This window comes from Globicephala melas, chromosome 10 (assembly GCF_963455315.2).
Source record: "Globicephala melas chromosome 10, mGloMel1.2, whole genome shotgun sequence".
NCBI lineage: Eukaryota > Metazoa > Chordata > Mammalia > Artiodactyla > Delphinidae > Globicephala > Globicephala melas.
The window spans coordinates 25,822,146-25,842,408 of NC_083323.1; the positions used below are offsets into that span (position 1 = coordinate 25,822,146).

The 20,263-nt window shown below is 42.7% G+C and overlaps 1 protein-coding gene across 7 annotated transcripts in view; it reads left to right on the forward strand.

Annotated features, from left to right (window-relative positions):
- Positions 1-20,263, forward strand: part of TMCC3 (transmembrane and coiled-coil domain family 3) — a 266,106-nt gene that overhangs the window by 183,667 nt on the left and 62,176 nt on the right. The window contains exon 1 of one of the 7 annotated variants that reach the window (XM_030856385.3): positions 12,960-13,208. The exons of 5 other annotated variants lie outside the window; for them this stretch is intronic. In XM_030856385.3, the coding sequence (XP_030712245.1) occupies positions 13,131-13,208 (78 nt within the window). In that variant the 5' untranslated portion in view covers positions 12,960-13,130. Of the gene's footprint in view, positions 1-12,959; positions 13,209-13,767; positions 13,858-20,263 lie in introns of those variants that run through there. One more of the 7 variants, XM_070046477.1, reaches the window with a different exon arrangement.

The following is a 20,263-nucleotide window of genomic DNA, read 5'->3' on the forward strand; positions in this document are numbered from 1 at the left end:
CCAGATGATTGCTAATGCTAAATAAATAGCAGTGATTGTTTTCTTACAGTCATATAGAACATGTTATCTTAAAAATTAAATATAAACATCAGGAGTGCTCATTTCCAGTTGGCTGTAAATCAGGCAGTTAAAATTAGAAATTCATATTCGCCTCAGCCCTGGAAGCTTCTGACCTGCAGTATAAACAAATTTTTATATAGATATAAATTTTAAATTAATTAATTAATTAACTTTTGGCTGTGTTGGGTCTTTGTTGCTGTGCGCGGGCTTTCTCTAGTTGCTGAGAGCGGGGGCTACTCTTTGTTGCGGTGCCCGACCTTCTCATTGCAGTGGCTTCTCTTGTTGAGGAGTGTGGGCTCTAGGCGTGCGGGCTTCAGTAGTTGTGGCACGCAGGCTCAGCACTTGTTGCACACGGGCTTAGTTGCTCCGCGGCATGTGGGATCTTCCCAGACCCGGGCTTGAACCCGTGTCCCCTGCATTGGCAGGCGGATTCTTAACCACTGCACCACCAGGGAAGTCCCTGAATAAATGTTTAAAATCTGATTTATTCTTCTCTTTCCACGCTCTGTCCTTAAATCCTTTGGGGGGAAAAAAAAAGCTTGCTGTAGTTTTTGTCCTATAAATTTTCCCTGCAGAAGGAACACTTTTCCTATATTATTAAATAAAAATGGAATATGAAAGGAAATTCACTATCCTTTACTTTATAAGAGGCTTACATTTTCATCTTTGAAGTCAGACTTTCCTTTATGTTTAATTCCTTCTCCCTGCTATAATGACATGAAGCCTAACATACCTAAGGAGCTGACTTTCACCAGGAGATCATTTTCTTCCTTTGCCCTACCACTGTACCAAGGATGTAACTATCCTTGCATCTCTAGCAACTTTTTTTTGGCAGTCTGTCTCCCTGTCTAAATGGGATGGCCTTTCAGGATCGGACCATGTCTTATTTGTTTTTATAATCCCCAGCACCAAGAACAGAGCCCATCACATCAAAGGTGCTCACTAAGTAATTTCAGAGTTCACAAACTTCAGTAACCAGTCAGTATCTGAAAAATGGCAGCATTCATCGTTCAGCAAATTTTCATCCTTACATATTGTTTGCTCCAACCCCTTGAGGGCAAAAGCTATCTTTTGCTTACGTCTTACTCATTTCTTAAAACCCTATTGCTTGGAAAATAACTAGGCATTTCATAAATTTTGAATCTATCCATTCACTCAGCAAGTATGGACTGAATACATGATACTATGTTAGGAACCAGGAATATACACACTTACCTAGAAGGTATCGTCTTTTCCTTCAGGTAACCTACAATCTAGTTGGGGGGAGGGCACATATAAATTACCACATAAAATATTTAAATAGCATGATAAGATATTATAACTTTTGTGTTAAAATGAGAGGTACAGAATATAATTAGCTAAAGAGTCTGCAGGAGGTCATCTGGCATGGACTGACCAAGGAAGGCTCTCTACCTAGTGGTCTGAGAAAATCCTCTGCCCCCACTAGAATTTTCTGCTCACTTTCCCTCTATTCATGCTTTCCACATTTCCTGCTTTCTCTTGAAATGCCACCCTTTTCATTGTTTTCTTTCTACCCAGACCCAGCATTGAATGTTGTATTAGGATTTTTAAAACAGGTTTAAGTAAAAAGAGGAATGCCTTGCCTCCTATAACCAGAAAGGGGGGTCTAGCCACATCTGACGTGGTGGGTCGTCTGCCATGATGGCAGCCAACAATTCTCCCATCCCTGTATGCGCACACTACTCCCTACTCCTTCCATCAAGTGGTAGATACTGTTTCTCTTCCCCTTGAGTGTGGGCTGGACTTTTGACTCATTTTGACCAATAGAATGTGACAGAAGTGGAATTCTGCCAGCTTCAGGCTAGGCCTTAAAGAGGTTTGGCACCTTTTATTTTTAATCTCTCGGAAACCAGTCACCATGGAACGAAGTCCAACTACCCTGGTAGAGAGGGGGGAGCCCTGGAAGAAGAACTATAAAATATAAAATATTTTGTTTAAATGTATAAACATATACAAATAGAGACAGAGACCTGGCCAGCCCCATGCATTCCAGCCACCCCCATTCCTATAGGTGCTGACATATGAGGGAAGCCATCTTGGATACTCCTGCCCCAGACAGTGTTAGAAGAGCAGAGAAAAGCCATCCCCCTTGGAGGCTTGCTCAAAATGCAGAATCATGAGCAAATGAATGGTAGTCGTTGTAAGTCAGTATGTTTTAGGGTGATTTGTCATGCAGCAATAGATAGTGGAAAAAGCTGGATCTAGTGCTCTCACAATTCAGTAATGAGTCTTTCTCCTTCCATGGCTCTGTTTTCCTCTTGGAGGAGGCTGTCTTTGTATGTCTACCACATACAGCAGGGCCGCCCACGATAGTAGCAGGCTTATAGTCTACCAGCTTAACCATGCCTACTGGAAGGGCATAGTTCTTTCCCAGTAGTTACAGCAAAAGTCTCAGGGGAAACTCTGATTGGCTCTGACTGGGTCACATGTCTATTTCTGCACAACTTACAGTGACTCTGATTGGCCAAGGCTGGATCACATGCCTCTTCCTGGAGCCAGGGGTCGTGCATGGTCAGCCTCACCTAAACCTCTTGGACTGTGGGTGGGGGTGGGATGGGTCCCAAAAGAAAAATCCAGGCAGTATGTTGAGAATAATGGACTGGATGCTAGGCAGACAAAAATGACAAATATGTACTATAAGAGTCAAGTATAATCTTACCTCTTTTTTTTTTTTTTAAACATCTTTGCTAGAGTATAATTGCTTTACAATGTTGTGTTAGTTTCTGCTGTATAGCAAAGTGAATCAGCTATACGTATACATATATCTCCATATCTGTTCCCTCTTGCGTCTCCTTCCCACCCTCCCTATCTCATCCCTCTAGGTGGTCACAAAGCACTGAGCTGATCTCCCTGTGCTATGCAGCTGCTTCCCACTAGCTATCTGTTTTACATTTGGTAGTATATATATGTCCATGCCACTCTCTCACTTCGTCCCAGCTTACCCTTCCCCCTCCCCATTTCCTCAAGTCCATTCTCTACATCTGTGTCTTTATTCCTGTCCTGCCCATAGGTTCTTCAGAACCATTTTCTTTTTTTAGATTCTATATATATGTGTTAGCAAAGGGTATTTGTTTTTCTCTTTCTGACTTACGTCACTCTGTATGACAGGCTCTAGGTCCATCCACCTCACTACAAATAACTCAATTTCGTTTCTTTTTATGGCTGAGTAATATACCATTGTATATATGTGCCACATCTCTTTTATCCATTCATCTGTTGATGGACACTTAGGTTGCTTCCATGTCCTGGCTATTGTAAATAGTGCTGCAATGGGCATTGTGGTACATGACTCTTTCTGAATTATGGTTTTCTCAGGGTATATGCCCAGTAGTGGGATTGCTGGGCTGTATGGTAGTTCTATTTTTAGTTTTTTAAGGACTCTCCATACTGTTTTCCATAGTGGCTGTATCAATTTACATTCCCACCAACAGTGCAAGAAGGTTTCCTTTTCTCCACACCTTCTCCAGCATTTATTGTTTGTAGATTTTTTGATGATGGCCATTCTGACCGGAGTGAGGTGATACCTCATTGTAGTTTTGATTTGCATTTCTCTAATGATTAGTGATGTTGAACATCCTTTCATGTGTTCGTTGGCAATCTGTATGTCTTCTTTGGAGAAATGTCTATTTAGGTCTTCTGCCTGTTTTTGGATTGGCTTGTTTGTTTTTTTGATATTGAGCTGCATGAGCGGCTTGTATATTTTTTATTTCCATTTCTCTAGGAGGTGGGTCAGAAATGATCTTGCTTTGATTTATATCATAGAGTGTTCTGCCAAAATGTTTTCCTCTAAGGGTTTTATAGTGTCTGGTCTTACATTTAGGTCTTTAATCCATTGTGAGTTTATTTTTCTGTATGGTGTCAGCGAGTGTTCTAATTTCATTCTTTTACATGTACCTGTCCAGTTTACCCAGCACCACATATTGGAGAGGCTGCCTTTTCTCCATTGTATATTCTTGCCTCCTTTATCAAAAATAAGGTGACCATATGTGCATGGGTTTATCTCTGGGCTTTCTATCCTGTTCCATTGATCTATGTTTCTGTGCCAGTACCATACTGTCTTGATTACTGTAGCTTTGAAGTATAGTCTGAAGTCTGGGAGCCTCATTCCTCCAGCTCCGTTTTTCTTTCTCAAGATTGCTTTGGCTATTCCGAGTCTTTGTGTTTCCATACGAAGTGTGAAATTTTTTGTTCTAGTTCTCTGAAAAATGCCATTGGTAGTTTGATAGGGAGTGCATTGAATCTGAAGATTGCTTGGGGTAGTATAGTCATTTTCACAGTATTGATTCTTCCAATCCAAGAACATGGTATATCTCTCCATCTGTTTGTATCATCTTTAATTTCTTTCATCAGCGTCTTATAGTTTTCTGCATACAGGTCTTTTGTCTCCTTAGGTAGGTTTATTCCTAGGTATTTTATCTTTTTGTTGCAATGGTAAATGGGAGTGTTTCCTTCATTCCTCTTTCAGAATTTTCATCATTAGTGTCTAAGAATGCAAGAGATTTCTGTGCATTAATTTTGTATTCTGCTACTCTACAAATTCATTGATTAGTTCTAGTAGTTTTCTGGTAGCATCTTTAGGATTCTCTATATATAGTATCATGTCCTGCAAACAGTGACAGTGTTACTTCTTCTTTTCCAGTTTGGATTCCTTTTATTTCTTTTTCTTCTCTCATTGCTGTGGCTAAAACTTCCAAAACTATGTTGAATAATAGTGGTGAGAGTGGGCACCCTTGTCTTGTTCCTGATCTTAGAGGAAACGCTTTCAGTTTTTCACCATTGAAAATGATGTTGGCTGTGGGTTTGTCATATATGGCCTTTATTATGTTGAGGGAGGTTCCCTCTGTGCCTACTTTCTGGAGGGTTTTTATAAATGGGTGTTGAATTTTGTCAAAAGCTTTTTCTGCATCTATTGAGATTATCATATGGTTTTTATCCTTCAATTTGCGAATATGGTGTATCACATTGATTGATTTACGTACATTGAAGAATCCTTGCATTACTGGGGTAAATCCTGCTTGATCATGGTGTATGATCCTTTTAATGTGCTGTTGGATTCTGTTTGCCAGTATTTTGTTGAGGATTTCTGCATCTATGTTCATCAGTGATATTAGCCTGTAATTTTCTTTTTTTGTGACATCTTTCTCTGGTTTTGGTGTCAGGGTGATGGTGGACTCGTAGAATGAGTTTGGGAGTGTTCCTCCGTCTGCTACATTTTGGAAGAGTTTGAGAAGGATAGGTGTTAGCTCTTCTCTAAATGTTTGATAGAATTCGCCTGTGAAGCCATCTGGTCCTGGGCTTTTGTTTGTTGGAAGATTTTTAATCACAGTTTCAGTTTCAGTGCTTGTGATTGTTATGTTTATATTTTCTATTTCTTCCTTGTTCAGTCTCAGAAGGTTGTGCTTTTCTAAGAATTTGTCCATTTCTTCCAGGTTTTCTATTTTATTGGTATATGGTTGCTTGTAGCAATCTCTAATGATCCTTTGTATTTCTGCAGTGTCAGCTGTTACTTCTCCTTTTTCATTTCTTTTTTTTTTTTTTTTTGTGGTACGCGGGCCTCTCACTGTTGTGGCTTCTCCCATTGTGGAGCACAGGCTCCAGATGCGCAGGCTCAGTGGCCATGGCTCACGGGCCCAGCCGCTCCGCGGCATGTGGGATCCTCCCGGACCAGGGCACGAACCCGTGTCCCCTGCATCGGTAGGTGGACTCTCAACCACTGCGCCACCAGAGAGGCCCATCCTTTTTCATTTCTAATTCTATTGATTTGACTCTTCTCCCTTTTTTTCTTGATGAGTCTGGCTAATAGTTTGTTGACTTTGTTTATCTTCTCAAAGAACCAGCTTTTAGTTTTATTGATCTTTGCTATTGTTTCCTTCGTTTCTTTTTCATTTCTGAACTTTATGATGATTTCTTTCCTTCAGCTAACTTTGGGTTTTTTTGGTTCTTCTTTCTTAATTGCTTTAGGTGTAAGGTTAGGTTGTTTATTTGAGATGTTTCTTGTTTCTTGAGTTAGGATTGTATTGCTCTAAACTTCCCTCTTAGAACTGCTTTTGCTGCCTCCCATAGGTTTTGGGTTGTCGTGTTTTCATTGTCATTTGTTTCTAAGTATTCTTTTATTTCCTCTTTGATTTATTCAGTGATCTCTTGGTTATTTAGTAGTGTATTATATAGCCTCCATGCGTTTGTAATTTTTACAGTTTTTTTTCCTGTAATTGATGTCTAGTCTCATAGTGTTGTGGTCGGAAAAGATACTTGATACGATTTTAATTTTCTTAAATTTACCAAGGCTTGATTTGTGACCCAAGATATGATCTATCCTGGAGAATGTTCCATGAGCAGTTGAGAATAAAGTGTATTCTGTTGTTTTTGGATGCAATGTCCTATAAATATCAGTTAAGTCCATCTTGTTCAATGTGTCATTTAAAGCTTGTGTTTCCATATTTTCATTTTGGATGATCTGTCCATTGGTGAAAGTGGGGTGTTAAAGTCTCCTACTATGATTGTGTTACTGTCAATTTCCCCTTTTATGATTGTTAGCATTTGCCTTATGTATTGAAGTGCTCCTATGCTGGGTGCATAAATATTTAAAATTGTTTTATCTTCTTCTTGGATTGATCCCTTCATCATCCAAGATCATCCATCATCCCTTCATTGTTATGGAGTGTCCTTCTTTGTCTCTTGTAATAGCCTTTATTTTAAAGTCTGTTTTGTCTGATATGAGAATTGCTCCTGCAGCTTTCTTTTGATTTCCATTTGCATGGAATATCACTTTCAGTTTGTATGTGTCCATAGGTCTGAAGTGGGTCTCTTGTAGACAGCATATATATGGGTCTTGTTTTTGTATCCATTCAGCCAGTCTGTGTCTTTTGGATGGAGCATTTAATCCATTTACATTTAAGGTAATTATTGATATGTATGTTCCTATTACCATTTTGTTAATTGTTTTGGGTTTGTTTTTGTAGGCGGTTTCCTTCTCTTGTGTTTCATGCCTAGAGAAGTTCCTTTAGCATTTGTAGTAAAGCTGGTTTGGTGGTGCTGAATTCTCTTAACTTTTGTTTTGCTTGTCTGTAAACATTTTAATTTCTTCATCAAATCTGGAATCTGAATGAGATCCTTGCTGGGTAGAGTAATCTTGGTTGTAGGTTTTTCCCTTTCAGCACTTTAAATATGTCCTGCCACTCCCTTCTGGCTTGCAGAGTTTCTGCCGAAAGATTAGCTGTTAACCTTATGGGGATTCCCTTGTATGTTACTTGTTGCTTTTCCCTTGCTACTTTTAAGATTTTTTTTGTATTTAATTTTTGATAGTTTGATTTTATGTGTCTCAGCGTGTTTCTCCTTGGATTTATCCTGTATGGGGCTCTCTGTGCTTCCTGGACTTGATTGACTCTCTGCTTTCCCATTTTAGGGAAGTTTTCAACTATAATCTCTTAAAATATTTTTTGAGTCCCTTTCTTTTTCTCTTCTTCTTCTGGGACCCCTATAATTCGAATGCTGGTGCGTTTAATGTTGTTCCAGAAGTCTCTGAGACTGTCCTCAATTCTTTTCATTCTTTTTTCTTTATTCTGCTCTGCAGTAGTTATTTCCACTCTTTTATCTTCCAGGTCACTTATCCACTCTTCTGCCTCAATTATTCTGCTATTGATTCTTTCTAGAGAATTTTTAATTTCATTTAGTGTGTTGTTCATCATTGTTTGTTTGCTCTTTAGTTCTTCTAGGTCCTTGTTAAACGTTTCATGTATTTTCTCCATTCTATTTCCAAGATTTTGGCATCATCTTTACTATCATTACTCTGAATTCTTTTTCAGGTAGACTGCCTACTTCCTCTTCATTTGTTTGGTCTGGTGGGTTTTTACCTTGCTCCTTCATCTGCTGGGTATTTCTCTGTCTTCTCATTTTGCTTAACTTACTGTGTTTGGCGTCTCCTTTTTGCAGCCTGCAGGTTCGTAGTTCCCATTGTTTTTGGTGTCTGCCCCCAGCGGGTAAGGTTGGTACAGGGGGTTGTGTAGGCTTCCTGGTAGAGGGGACTGGTGCCTGTGTTCTGGTGGATAAGCCTGGATCTTGTCTTTCTGGTGGTCAGGACTGCATCCGGTGGTGTGTTTTGGCGTGTCTGTGACCTTATTATGATTTTTGGCAGGCTCTCTGCTAATGGGTGGGGTTGTGTTCCTGACTTATTAGTTGTTTGCCATGGGGTGTCCAGCACTGGAGCTTGCTGGTTGTTGATTGGAGCTGGGTCTTAATGTTGAGACAGAGATATCTGGGAGATCTCTCAGTGATTGATATTATGTGGGGCCAGGAGGTCTCTGGTGGTCCAATGTCCTGAACTCGGCTCTCCCACCTCAGAGGCTCAGGCCTGACACCTGGCCGGAGCCCCAAGACCTTGTCAGCCACACGGCCAGGTATGTGGGGGAGTTTCTTGGCTTTTGGGAAGTCTGAGGTCTTCTGCCAGCATTCAGTAGGTGTTCTGTAGGAGCTGTTCCACATGTAGATGTATTTTTGATGTATTTGTGGGGAGGAAGGTGATCTCCACGTCTTACTCCTCCACCATCTTGAAGGTCCTCTCTGAGCCTCAAGGCCCTGGGCCTCCTGTGGCCCGTTCCCGACTCCCGCCCACCCAACCCTGTGCTGATGGCAGCATTGCGGCCACTGAAGTCTGGGCACCTGGACAGGTGCCTGCCAAGCCTGGCCTCTCCGGGTCTGAGGTTGTCTGCAAGCTGGTCTCCAGGCCCCCGGCCATCCTCAGCCCGCTTCCCACCACGGTGGCTGCGGCCAAGCTTCCAGAAACGCCATACCTCTTTTATGAACCTTTTCTCATCATTCCAAACTTTAAACTCTTACAGCTCAAAAGACCTGTTCCAATTCTTTTGTGCTTAGCCTGTGCCGCCTTATTGTGCCACTTACACTTTGGAATTAAATTCTTATTTCACACCCTAGATTTTGTACTTTTGTCTTCCTTATTGTTCTGACTGCATTCGCTACTTTAAAAATTGTGATTTTTTTAAAAATTACTTTTTTCATAGAGGCTTTTGGAGGTTATTATCAGAGGCACAGACAATTTCTTACATTAAAGAAGAATTTAAGTGTTCTGTCTGTCTCTGTCTCTCTGTCTCTCTCTCTCTATGGGTCTGACAAAATCCTGGGCATTGCCTCCAAAAGAAGGTGCATGGTCTCTTTTCCCCGTGGATCCTAATTCCAAATAGGAGAGCCAAATGGTGATCAGCACTGCTTGTTTTCTTTCTTTTCTGGGGAGCTTGCTCTTGTGCTGTTTAATTTGGGCTTTTAAAAACATTATTTTGTATGAGTGCCCAGTAGAGCAGCTTTTGGGCAACTAGCTTATAAAATAGATCTAAATGATCTAAAAAACAACATTCTCTGTTAATTAAAACTGAAATGAGCCTAATAAAATTTTAATTCATCCTTTTTACGGAGGGTCAGCATTTCCAGAATGGAGCTCTTCTAAGCAATACCAAGACAGTAATAGAAATGGAAAGTAGATGACTGTTGTCACACCAACCAATGCCCAACCTTGATTTGTCAGGGACCTTACTTAGGTCTGCCCTCTCGAAAGTTACACACAGACACAGTTACACACACACATGTACACACATACACTTGAGCAATATAATTTCTATAGTCCTAAGTACTTGGAATAAATGAGGTATCAGGCAAATGGGGGAGGGGAACCCAGAGATAGACTCTTGTAGATCTCAGAATGGATCTTTATAAGATTAAATTGACATAAAGACTTAATAATAACAGACTGTCTTGCCTTTGTATCAAAATTTATACCTGTAAAAGTGCTATTACATTTGTGTATTTGAGATGATACCACCACCACTGGTGACTTAAATCCAGGATTAAGAATACCATCATTGTATGTGTCCTTTGAGTCTTTGTTGTCTTTAAAATTTTAAATTATGAAATATTGTGTATGTGTGTAGGAGTGAATACATAGCCAGTATACCAATAGTCTTTCATTAGGGAATTCCCTGGTGGTCCCAGTGGTTAAGACTCCATACTTCCAATGCAGGGGGCCCAGGTTCTATCCCTGGTCGGGGAACTAAGATCCCACATGCTGCGCAGTGTGGCCGAAAAATAAAAAATAAATACATAAAATAAAATAATATTCAAAAAAATAGCCATTCATTAAATATGGCAGTATTTATAATCTTGTATTCCTCTCCTACTGTATCCTTCTGTATCCCCCCACCAGAGGTAAATACTGTTCTGAAATTTGTGTATGTGATGTTCTTACGTTTCTTAATAGTTTATATATCTTAGGTCTCCTAAAAATTGTCATTTATCCTTCATATTTTAACTTTATCTGAATAGAATCTCACAACAGGTAATTTTACATGGCTTGCTTTTTTTGTTTCTCAGTATCGTTGGTGAAATTCATCCATATTGATTTTCTTAGCTCAAGTTTTGTTTGTGGCTTATCTTTTCACTTTATTATTATTTCTTTTCATAAGCAGAAGTTTTAAAACGTTAATGTTGTTGAATCTTTATGCTTTTTTGTGAACTGCTTTTTATGACTTGAGATCATAATGATATTCTTCCATTTTCTTCTGGCAGTTTTAAAAATTGTGTTTTCTCCTTTAGGTCTCTAACCTATCTGGCATTGATTTTTTGTGTATGCCTTGAGGTAGGGATCCATTTTTTTTTTCCTCCAAGTGAAAAGGCAGAGCACGTCACTCCATTCCTTTGCTTAAAAATTTCCAAATCTTCCCATTTTCCTCAGAGTTCTTAAAATGGCCTAAATGGCCCTATGTGATCTAGTCCTTTGAAATGTCTCTGATTTCATCTACTGTTGTTCCAGAGAACACTAGCCTCCTTGCTCTTTCTTGAACACTCCCAAATGTTCCTGCTTCAGGGCCTTTGTACTTGCTGTTCCTTCTTTCTGCAGTGTTCAGATATTTACATGGCTGGCTGTCTTTTTCCCAAGTCTCTGCTCAGATGTCACCTTATCAGGGAGGCCTTCCCTGGCCACCCTAGCTAAAATCACACACGCGCACTCACATTTCATATCTCTCTTCTCTGCTTTGGAGTAACTTACCTGAAACACTCCCTGGGCCTGGTGCAGTTGTATCATATACGGTGGGGGGTGGGGGGAGTATTTTAAAGTGTTGATTTAATGTTTTGAACGGTTTTAGGATTGTATGGGCTTTTCTATTTCTTCTTAAATTAGTTTTAATAAGTTTACCCTTTTTATTTAAAAATATATCTTTTTATTTTACTTTTTGAATGGTTAATATATGTACACAGTTCAAGCATTCAAGTTTAAAAAACATATACAGTGAGAAATTAATCCCCAACCCTCCTTTTAGCTACCTAGTTCCTCTCTCCTTCCATCAGTTTCTTGTCTATTTCCCTAGTTTCATGTTAATCCTCCCAGAAATATGCTATGCATATTTAAGCATATACATATATTGTTTTTATATAAATGGTGGAATACCACATATATTATTCTGCACATTGCTTTTTTCACTTAATTGTATATGTTAGAGATATTTCTGTAGCTATACATAGAGAGCTGCCATTCTATTACAGGTACCTAACACTCCACTGGATGCCTGTATCATAATTTATTTATTGCGGTGCACGGGCCTCTCACTGTTGTGGCCTCTCCCGTTGCGGAGCACAGGCTCCGGACGCGCAGGCTCAGCGGCCGTGGCTCACGGGCCTAGCCGCTTTGCGGCATGTGGGATCTTCCCGGACCGGGGCACGAACCCGTGTCCCCTGCATCGGCGGCGGGCTCTCAACCACTGCGCCACCAGGGAAACCCTATCATAATTTATTGATACTTAGTCTTCTTCTGAAGGACATTGAGGTTGTTCTCAATTTTTCCAGTGGCCTTCTAACCAGTGTCCCTTACCCATCTTTAATCAGTGTTTCACACAGTTATCAGATATTTCCTCTTCTTAAATTTCCATCCTGATACTGTCATGTCCCCATTCAGAAACCTCCAGCAGCTGCCCAATACCCAAGAATAGGGCTGAACTTCTTAGCCTTGAAAGTAGAGCCCTGCACCACATGGTGTCCATCTACTTTTTCGTCTTTCTGTTCCTGAAGAGACTCTCTAAACTGATGACTTGAGGTTTTCCAAATGTACCCTTGTTTTTATGCTCAGTATTTTTCTTCTGCCTGCACTTCCCTCCCTGCTCAACGCATTGAAGGGGAGGAGCACATCCCTCCTTCCTTCTAGACTGGTCATGTGCACTGCACTTTAAATATTTCAACTCAGTCTCCCACTAGTACACCCTTCATAACCAGACCAGGTGTTCTGAATGTCTCTTCTAGACGCCATATTTCTTGTGAGCAGGGACTCTTCCCTGGAAATAGGGAATACTAAACTGAAAAGATGTCTTGACTTTTAAGCAGCTTCCAACATAAAGGTGAGCCAGACATGCAAAATTAAAATACACAACACCACAGATCGTTGTTTAGGGGGAAGTGTATTCTTTGCTCAGTGGAATCAGAAGAAGAAAAATATGTGCTTAAAAAACCCCCCAAAAAACAAGAAAACCCAACTCTGGCCCCTACTCCAGGGCCTGGCACATAGAAGATGTCCCGTAAGTGCATTTGGAATAAGAGTAACACGAAAGGAAGCATTTAAGGCAAGCCTCACAACGTCTTGCCAAAAATCCATCTTTTATCATAAACATACAGATTAAGTCAACAAGTAGTGGAGATGTCGCTCATCTCTTGAGGAAAAAGGGCAGTGTGGGAGGGGGTGGAATCAAGTTTCAGCCAGGGAGGGAGGCAAACAGCAGCACCTGGAGAGTAGTCTCGTGCGGGCGGGGCGCGCAGGGGGAGGGGCGGAGAGGGGAAGGGGGAGGAGACTCTTGTGTCCCTGCCCCGCCTTCCCCCCCCACCCCAAGGCGGCGGCGGCGGTGGTGGCGCAGGGCGGCCGCCAGGCTGTCTGTAGCATCTGCGGTAGCCCGCGCCGCCCCCTGGCCGAGGCTCACCCCCGGCGAGCCCGAGCCCGAGCACGGCAGGCAGCTCGCGGCGCGGCGGCACGGGGCCCCGGGAAAGTTCCCAGCGCGAGCGCCGAGATGCCGGGCAGCGACACGGCGCTCACCGTGGACCGGACCTACTCCGACCCGGGCCGGCACCACCGCTGCAAGAGCCGGGTGAGAGGCGCGCGCGGAGTGGCGGTGGGGGCGCCCGGCCGAGGGGCGAGGCCGGGTGGGCTTGGGCTCCCGCGGGAACGACGTCGCCCTGCGCGTTTCTCCGCCTCCCTCCCTCTCTTCCCGGCGGCCCCGAGTCCGGGCTTCCCCGCTCAGTTCGAGCTGACGGGCTTGGGAAGTGGGGAGTGGGAGCCCGGCCCGCGGTTCCGAGATCCCAGGTCCCCCTCCCGGGCGGGGGTGGCGCAAAGCACCGCCCGCCGTCCTCTTCCGCTCGTCGGTCCCAGCACGCCCGGGTCTCCCCGACGGCCGGTGCTCCGCCGCCCTCTCTGCCAGGCAGCGCCCGCCGCGCGGTGGGGGACGCGAGGGGATCCCGCCATCCGCGGCACCGTGTTCGCGGAGGTCGGCCTCCTTCCCTCTTTGTAAGCTCTGGTGCTGCCGCCGCGTCTCCGCAGCCGTCGGGAATTTCGGGCTCGGGGCTGGTGGCCGGAGCCCGCGCGCTGCGCGCGGCCGGAGCGCGGAGGGGCGGCGGACCAGCTTCCCGGTTTCCCGCGGCCGCTCCTCCCGGCTCTGCCCCAGTGAAAAGTCATTCTGCGCGCTGCTTCTTCAGAGTTTTTAGCCGTGCGGAGCCGGCGCCCTCTCCATTGTTTGCAGGGTAATTTGCTGTTGCTGATTTTGGCTGTGGGCGAAAATAGCTTTTCAGAGTATGCAGCGGAGACGAGCCGTACAGTGCTTGAACGTAGAGGGAGGCCTCAGCCTGAGCGCTGGTCCCTCGGGGATACCTTTATTCTCCTGAGGTGTTCAATCGTCCAGGCTCGACACTTCACTCTCCCCTTGGCTGATTGAAGTGCCGTTTAGAACAGCAGCTCCTCCACCCTGGCATTTGTTCGGGCGGGGGATACCTGGGGGTGTTCTTTGCTCTGACCGCTCACTTGTCCGATCTCAGCCTTTGAGTGCCAGCCTCCCTGCATCAAGTTCACGGAGGTAGGGTCGTGCTCGCATCGGTTAATCAGTTTAACAGAATGATTTAAATTTTTTCGGATTAAATATATTTAGTGGAATAATACTTACCTCCTGCATCCAGTTCACTCTACCCTCCCCCCAAATAATTCTCTTAATCTTTTAAACTTTCTTTAAAAGTTCCATAGTTTGTCATGAAAATAACTAGAAACTCCATTTGGAAGAAAACATTGATAAAAGATCTTTGGTTACCTACAGTTAGAAGTTTTTGGAGGGATGGCTGCTGGTGAATACAGTGTTAAATGCGAAGAAAGGTGAAGATCTTTTTCTAACGCGTTTGTAATTGGGAGGGGTGGCTCATAATGTTGTAGCTGACAGAAGAAATTTCAGATTTGAAGAAAAATGTGGAAGCTGGGTTTCTCTTGTCACAACTGTGGTGATCTTCGCGTAAACAACAGGATTAGTAATCTTTGAGGGATGGATGGCTCACTGAGCCCATTTAAGCAATTTGGCAAAACTCACGGAACTTTCCAAAACTCACTCTTTTTACTACTGAGATGGAAAGTGGCAAAGCAGATGTGTAAGTCAGCTGAAGACTTTATCTCTCCTGTATCTGCCATTGTTCCATTTCCACAGCCATTTTTTCTGTTAAAGGACCGCAACCTTATGTGAAGGGTGTTTCTTATTTTGTTTAAAATTCTACCCACAGTATCAAACTACTACATTGTTTTGTTAGCATGGAGATACCTGGTTTTTATATAGACCGCGTATTAAAACTGAGTTAGACATTATATGTACTGATTATTCTAAATGAGCTTATTGGGCAAATGAAATCTGGTGAGGGCTGGAAGAAATTGGATCAAAGAAGGCTAGAGCTTCAGTGGACAGGGATCACAGGTTCTACAGCACTGATGATGCTGAGATCCCCGTTTAAACTTCTTGACTGTCTGCTTTTAGGGTATTTATTGTTGAGACGGTGGGGAATAGAAAGAATGAGTGGCATTTTTGAAAACTCCTAAGAGCCTTTCTCAAGTGGGGCTGATGTAATTTTGGTCTGTCCTGAAGGCAGCAATAAGTCTGCTGTAATGAAGGAAAGGTAGCAGTAAGTTTCCTGTGCAGCAGGTAGCCCATTAGATGATTCTAATTCCTCTTTTGTGGAACGCACTTAGATGTAGCTGTAAAGATTTATTTTCTTTACACTTCGAATGTGTATAATGCCGAGGGAAAACATCAAGTGGCATTAAGGTTTAATTTCTTGATGTCACCTTCTTGACTTAGCAATAAACCATCTAGTACAGGATTTAAAAATAACTTTTTTATGGACTCATTTGGTAAATGAGCTCCCCTAAAAACACTATAATGAGAACTGGAGGTGCATGTGAAGAGCTGATAAACTTTCAGAGATATGCAGATTCCTCCCAGGCAGGGGCTGAGACTATGAGATCAAGTTCTCGGTTACCGAACGGTCATTTTTTGAGTTCAAAATTGATACTTTGTTGAGAAAACAGGGAACATACACATCTCTCTTGCTGAGCTTGTTTAAGCCTTTGAGACTGGAATAATAATGAGGCAGTGTACTATTTTAACAGTGTACAAGTCTATTTTTACAGCCAGGTGGATTAACCTAAATTTTTCCCCCCTCAGTGAAAATTTAATATAACTGATGAATTCTGTGGTTGTCTCTAAGCTGACAAGTCAGGATCGTTCACATTTTTAAACTTCATCTGGGTAAAACTCAGAAATGGTACATGTTAAAACTCAATGCACTCAATGTAATATCCCTCTGCTTTAAAATAAAGAGCATCTGTAATTAGAATCCTGCTTTCTTTTTTTATGTCCTAGATAGTTAAAGCCTATTATCTTTTTATTTATTTATATTTTAAAAATATTTATTTATTTGGCTGCACTGGGTCTTAGTTGCCGCACACGGGATCTTTAGTTGCGGCACGCGAACCCTTTGTTGCGGCATGTGGGATCTAGTTCCCTGACCAGGGATCAAACCCAGGCCCCCTGCATTGGGAGCATGGAGTCTTAGCCACTGGACTACGAGGGAAGTCCCCTATTATCTTTTTAAGAATATAGGCAGTCTGCTTTCTAGACAGCAACTGGTCTTTATTCATCAATTATGTCTGAATCAAATTTTTGTTAGTCCTAATTTTAAATGTCCTAAAATACCATCTTTAACCACTTGGGTATCAGTGGTGAACAGCTGTGGCCCTGGGAGCAGGAGACTTGGATCGTATTCCCAGCTGGGTGACGGCTGGAGCAGGGTCTCACCTTTCTGAGCCTCCAGTTCCCCATCTATAAAAGGTGATAATAATCCCTACTTTGGGGAGTGATTATGAGTCTTCAATAAGAGAATTTGTAAAAACAATGGTTGTGTATACTCAGGTATTAGCTGTTTTTCTCCATATATGTAAGGTGGATAATTTTTTTTTCTTGCTCTGTTGATACCACTAATCAGAACTGCTAGTTGTCCTGAGTGCCTGCCTTCCCCCCATCTCTAGTCTGTCAGCCATGCCACTGGATCTTTGACATTTCTCTGGAATTGGTTCCTTCCATGTTCCCCAGTTATCCCACCTTAGCTTAGCCACTTAAGACCTCAGGAAGAGATAACTGGTACTTTAGCTTCCTCTTTGGTCTCTGATGTCATCAACTTCTATCCATCTAGCCTGCAAGGACCAGACTGTTCTGTCTACAGAAGCACTTTCATTGGGCTGCCCGCAGAAGACAGATTCTATGCTAGTAGTGCTGCTTCCTAACCATGTCACCTTGGACCTTATAGTCATCCTAAGTCTTAGTTTCCTCTTCCACACCATAGAGGTGTTGTGAGTAATAAATGAGTAATGTCTAAAAATGCCAGGTCCACAGTGACAACTCAACAGATAGTGGCCAGTTGTTGTTATTACTATGTAAGACATATTCATAAGCTTGGAAATGAAAAGACTCTAATTTTGTGAATATAGAATATAGAGACTTTTCTGGCACTTTTAGCATTTGGTACCTCCCTCCATTGCACATTCCTCATCAGTTGATTGTTTACATGTTTATAAACTATAGACACTGGCACTTTGAGAGCAAGAAGTTTCATTCAGCAAATATTTGTGAGCACCTTCTCTGGGCTAGCTGCAGGCATCAGGAATATAAGGGTGAATGAAACAGTCTGGCCCCTCTGGAAACTTAGTATCTGGTGAGTGTATCTTATTTATACTTGTGGCCCCAGGAAATACCCTTCTCTTTTACAGGAGGAAATGATGATAGTAAGTAGCCTCTAGCATCTGAAGTAAAACCTGTGTTGGGCATGGTTGCTACCTGCAGTACATCTTTATACATGCTGTGGTTTGGAAATTGATCCAGAATTGCACGATGAGTAATGGCCAGAGGCAGTCAGGAAGAAGCGGATGTCAGATCCCTTCTCACCATGGAAATGGTTGGGCAGTGGTGTAGTAAGTTGAGTAATGGCCAGAGGCAGTCAGGAAGAAGCAGATGTCAGATCCCTTCTCACCATGGAAATGGTTGGGCAGTGGTGTAGTAAGTTGATGATCGCATGCTTACTCCCTGGGCAGGAACCGGAGTGAGTGGAAACTGAACTTCTGTTGTAGGTGACACTGACCTGGTGAAGTGGTAAGCTGAGTAAGTGATGTGTGAGTACACTTTTAATCAGTGATTTGTTTTATTCTCAAGAGTTAATTAAAGGAACGGTGAATAGATGAATGTCCAAGTCAGAATTTTCTTAAGTGCAACACGAACGATTGATGCGGTGCATGTTTTTTGAGCGATGCTTTGCTGCAGTCTCACCGGTTCTCCCTTTAGATCGGAGCGTACTGCAGTCCACCAGCATGCTTGCTTGTCACATCCACTGTAGAACACCAAAACAGCTCCTCCCAAGTTGGATCGCAGGACTTCTTTGCTTCAGATCCACCGCCTGGATTTCCAGGGCTGCTCTTAAGGTCCGAAATCAGCCTCATCTTTCTAGGTGGATATTGCCCAAGTCTTAACTTAGGAGAGGCTGTAGCTTTCAGCCCTGCTGTTTCTTAACTGTGTTTTCATGTTTTCAGCAGAGAGGCGGGTGGTGAGAGAGAAGAGAACCATGGATCACTGTACTGTGAATCAGAATGAGGACTTCACATTCCTCAGAAAAGGAACGTCATAGTTGTGCATGATCTGTACATAATCCAGCTGCTTCCACTGACTTGGGGGAGGGAGATGCTACTTGAAGGAGAATGTAGTGTGTGTGTTGATTATTCCTCTGTAAGAAGGCAAAAAGTACGTAAATGAAGAAAAGAATGCAGCAATGGTGATAATAGCCAACGTGTACCAATTCCTTACTATACACCAGGCACAATATTAAGCACTTTAAATGCACTACCTCCTTAATCCTCACAATATCCTATTTATAGTTCCATTTTACGGATGAGGAAGTTAAGGCCCAGATGGGTTAAGTAATTTGTCCAAGGCCCTGTGGCTATTAGGAAATGGTGGAACCAGGGTTTGATGAACCCAGATCTAATAACAGAGCTGGCATTTTAACCACTTCCCAATCTTGTGCTTTTGAGCTGAGTATTGGAGAGCAGCTCAGTCTTATTTTATTTTTTTGTCTGCGTTCGGTCTTCATTGCTGCATGCGGGCTTTCTCTAGTTGCGGCGAGCTGGGGCTACGCTTCTCACTGCGGTGGCTTCTCTTGTTGCGGAGCGTGGGCTCTAGGCGCGCGGGCTTCAAGTAGTTGCAGCACGTGGGCTCAGCAGTTGGGGCACACAGGCCCTAGAGCGCAGGCTTAGTAGTTGTGGCACACAGGCTCAGTTGCTCTGCAGCATGTGGGATCTTCCCGACCAGGGATCAGACCCGTGTCCCCTGCATTGGCAGGTGGACTCCTAACCACTGCGCCACCAGGGAAGTACGAGCAGTTCAGTCCTAATAAGCCTGCTGATTGCTTGGGGATGGATTGCTCAACTTCCACAGGGTGCCCAGCCAAAATTGTGCGCTCGGGATTCTTAGGACACAGCACTTTGCCAGTGCTTTGCAGATAGTTGTATGTTCCCAGTAAGCATTTGGAGAATGCACGATTTATGAACTTTTTATAATGCCTAAGATGTAAGAATTTTGACAGTAGTTGGGGACATCTTCAAGGCTGTTAAATAAGCTTATGATTTAAAGACATTGTCAAGGAATCTTCTACCTGGTCTTTGGTCTCTGGAGGATGAGCAGTTGAAGTACACGAGGGTCGTTCCTCCTTGTGACAACTGAGTCACGTTCTGGCCTCACAGGATCTCCCTGTAGGACTTGAACTTCACTGAGCTGAAGGCATACGCTTCTCATACTTAAGGCAGAGGGTTGGTAACTTAGACTCAAAGGTTTCCCCGTGTTAGAACTGAAGGAGAATTCAGACATTAACTCCAGACCATTCCACTTGCAGAAGTAGGAAAGTGACATCCAGCCAGACTGTAACCGGTGAAATTACGTAACTAATACAGACTGATTAGAACTAACCATTATACCAGCTTCTCTCTTAGAAGAGAATTTCTTTAAAGAAAACTGCTTAAAACATTGTTAAATACCAAGTTAATTGCTAAGTTACGTGTGATAAACATCTCAAAATTGAACTCGGGTGAAATGGGAATTTCTAACTATTTTCAGTAGAGAATTAATTGATGAACAGATTTAAAATTTTGTGATTTTTAGGTGAAAAAGGCTGACTTTGAATGATTTAGTGTTGGGCCATTATCCTTCTGAATTTATTTCCAGATTTTTGGTGGGGCTGGAGTGAAGAGGAGGGGTAACAGTTCATATATCAAACTACTTAGCTGCACTGGATCTGCCGCCACTTTTTAAAAATTATCTTTTCTGAGGTCACTTTTATTGTCATTTTTTTTTTTCAAAATAAAGTTTTGAGAAGTGAGTTCATCTTTGTCTGACCTTCTACCTGTTGGGTAAGGGTAGTGGGAAAAAACATATACCACATGCAGAAGTCTTGGAATATATCATATACGGACTTCACTTAGAATTCATCCCCAGTCTTCTGTCACCTCTGAAGCTCTCCGTTCCTGTGAGTCTCTTTTGAGAGCATCTTCCAGCACCAAGTGGCTTTGGTATATATAATTTCC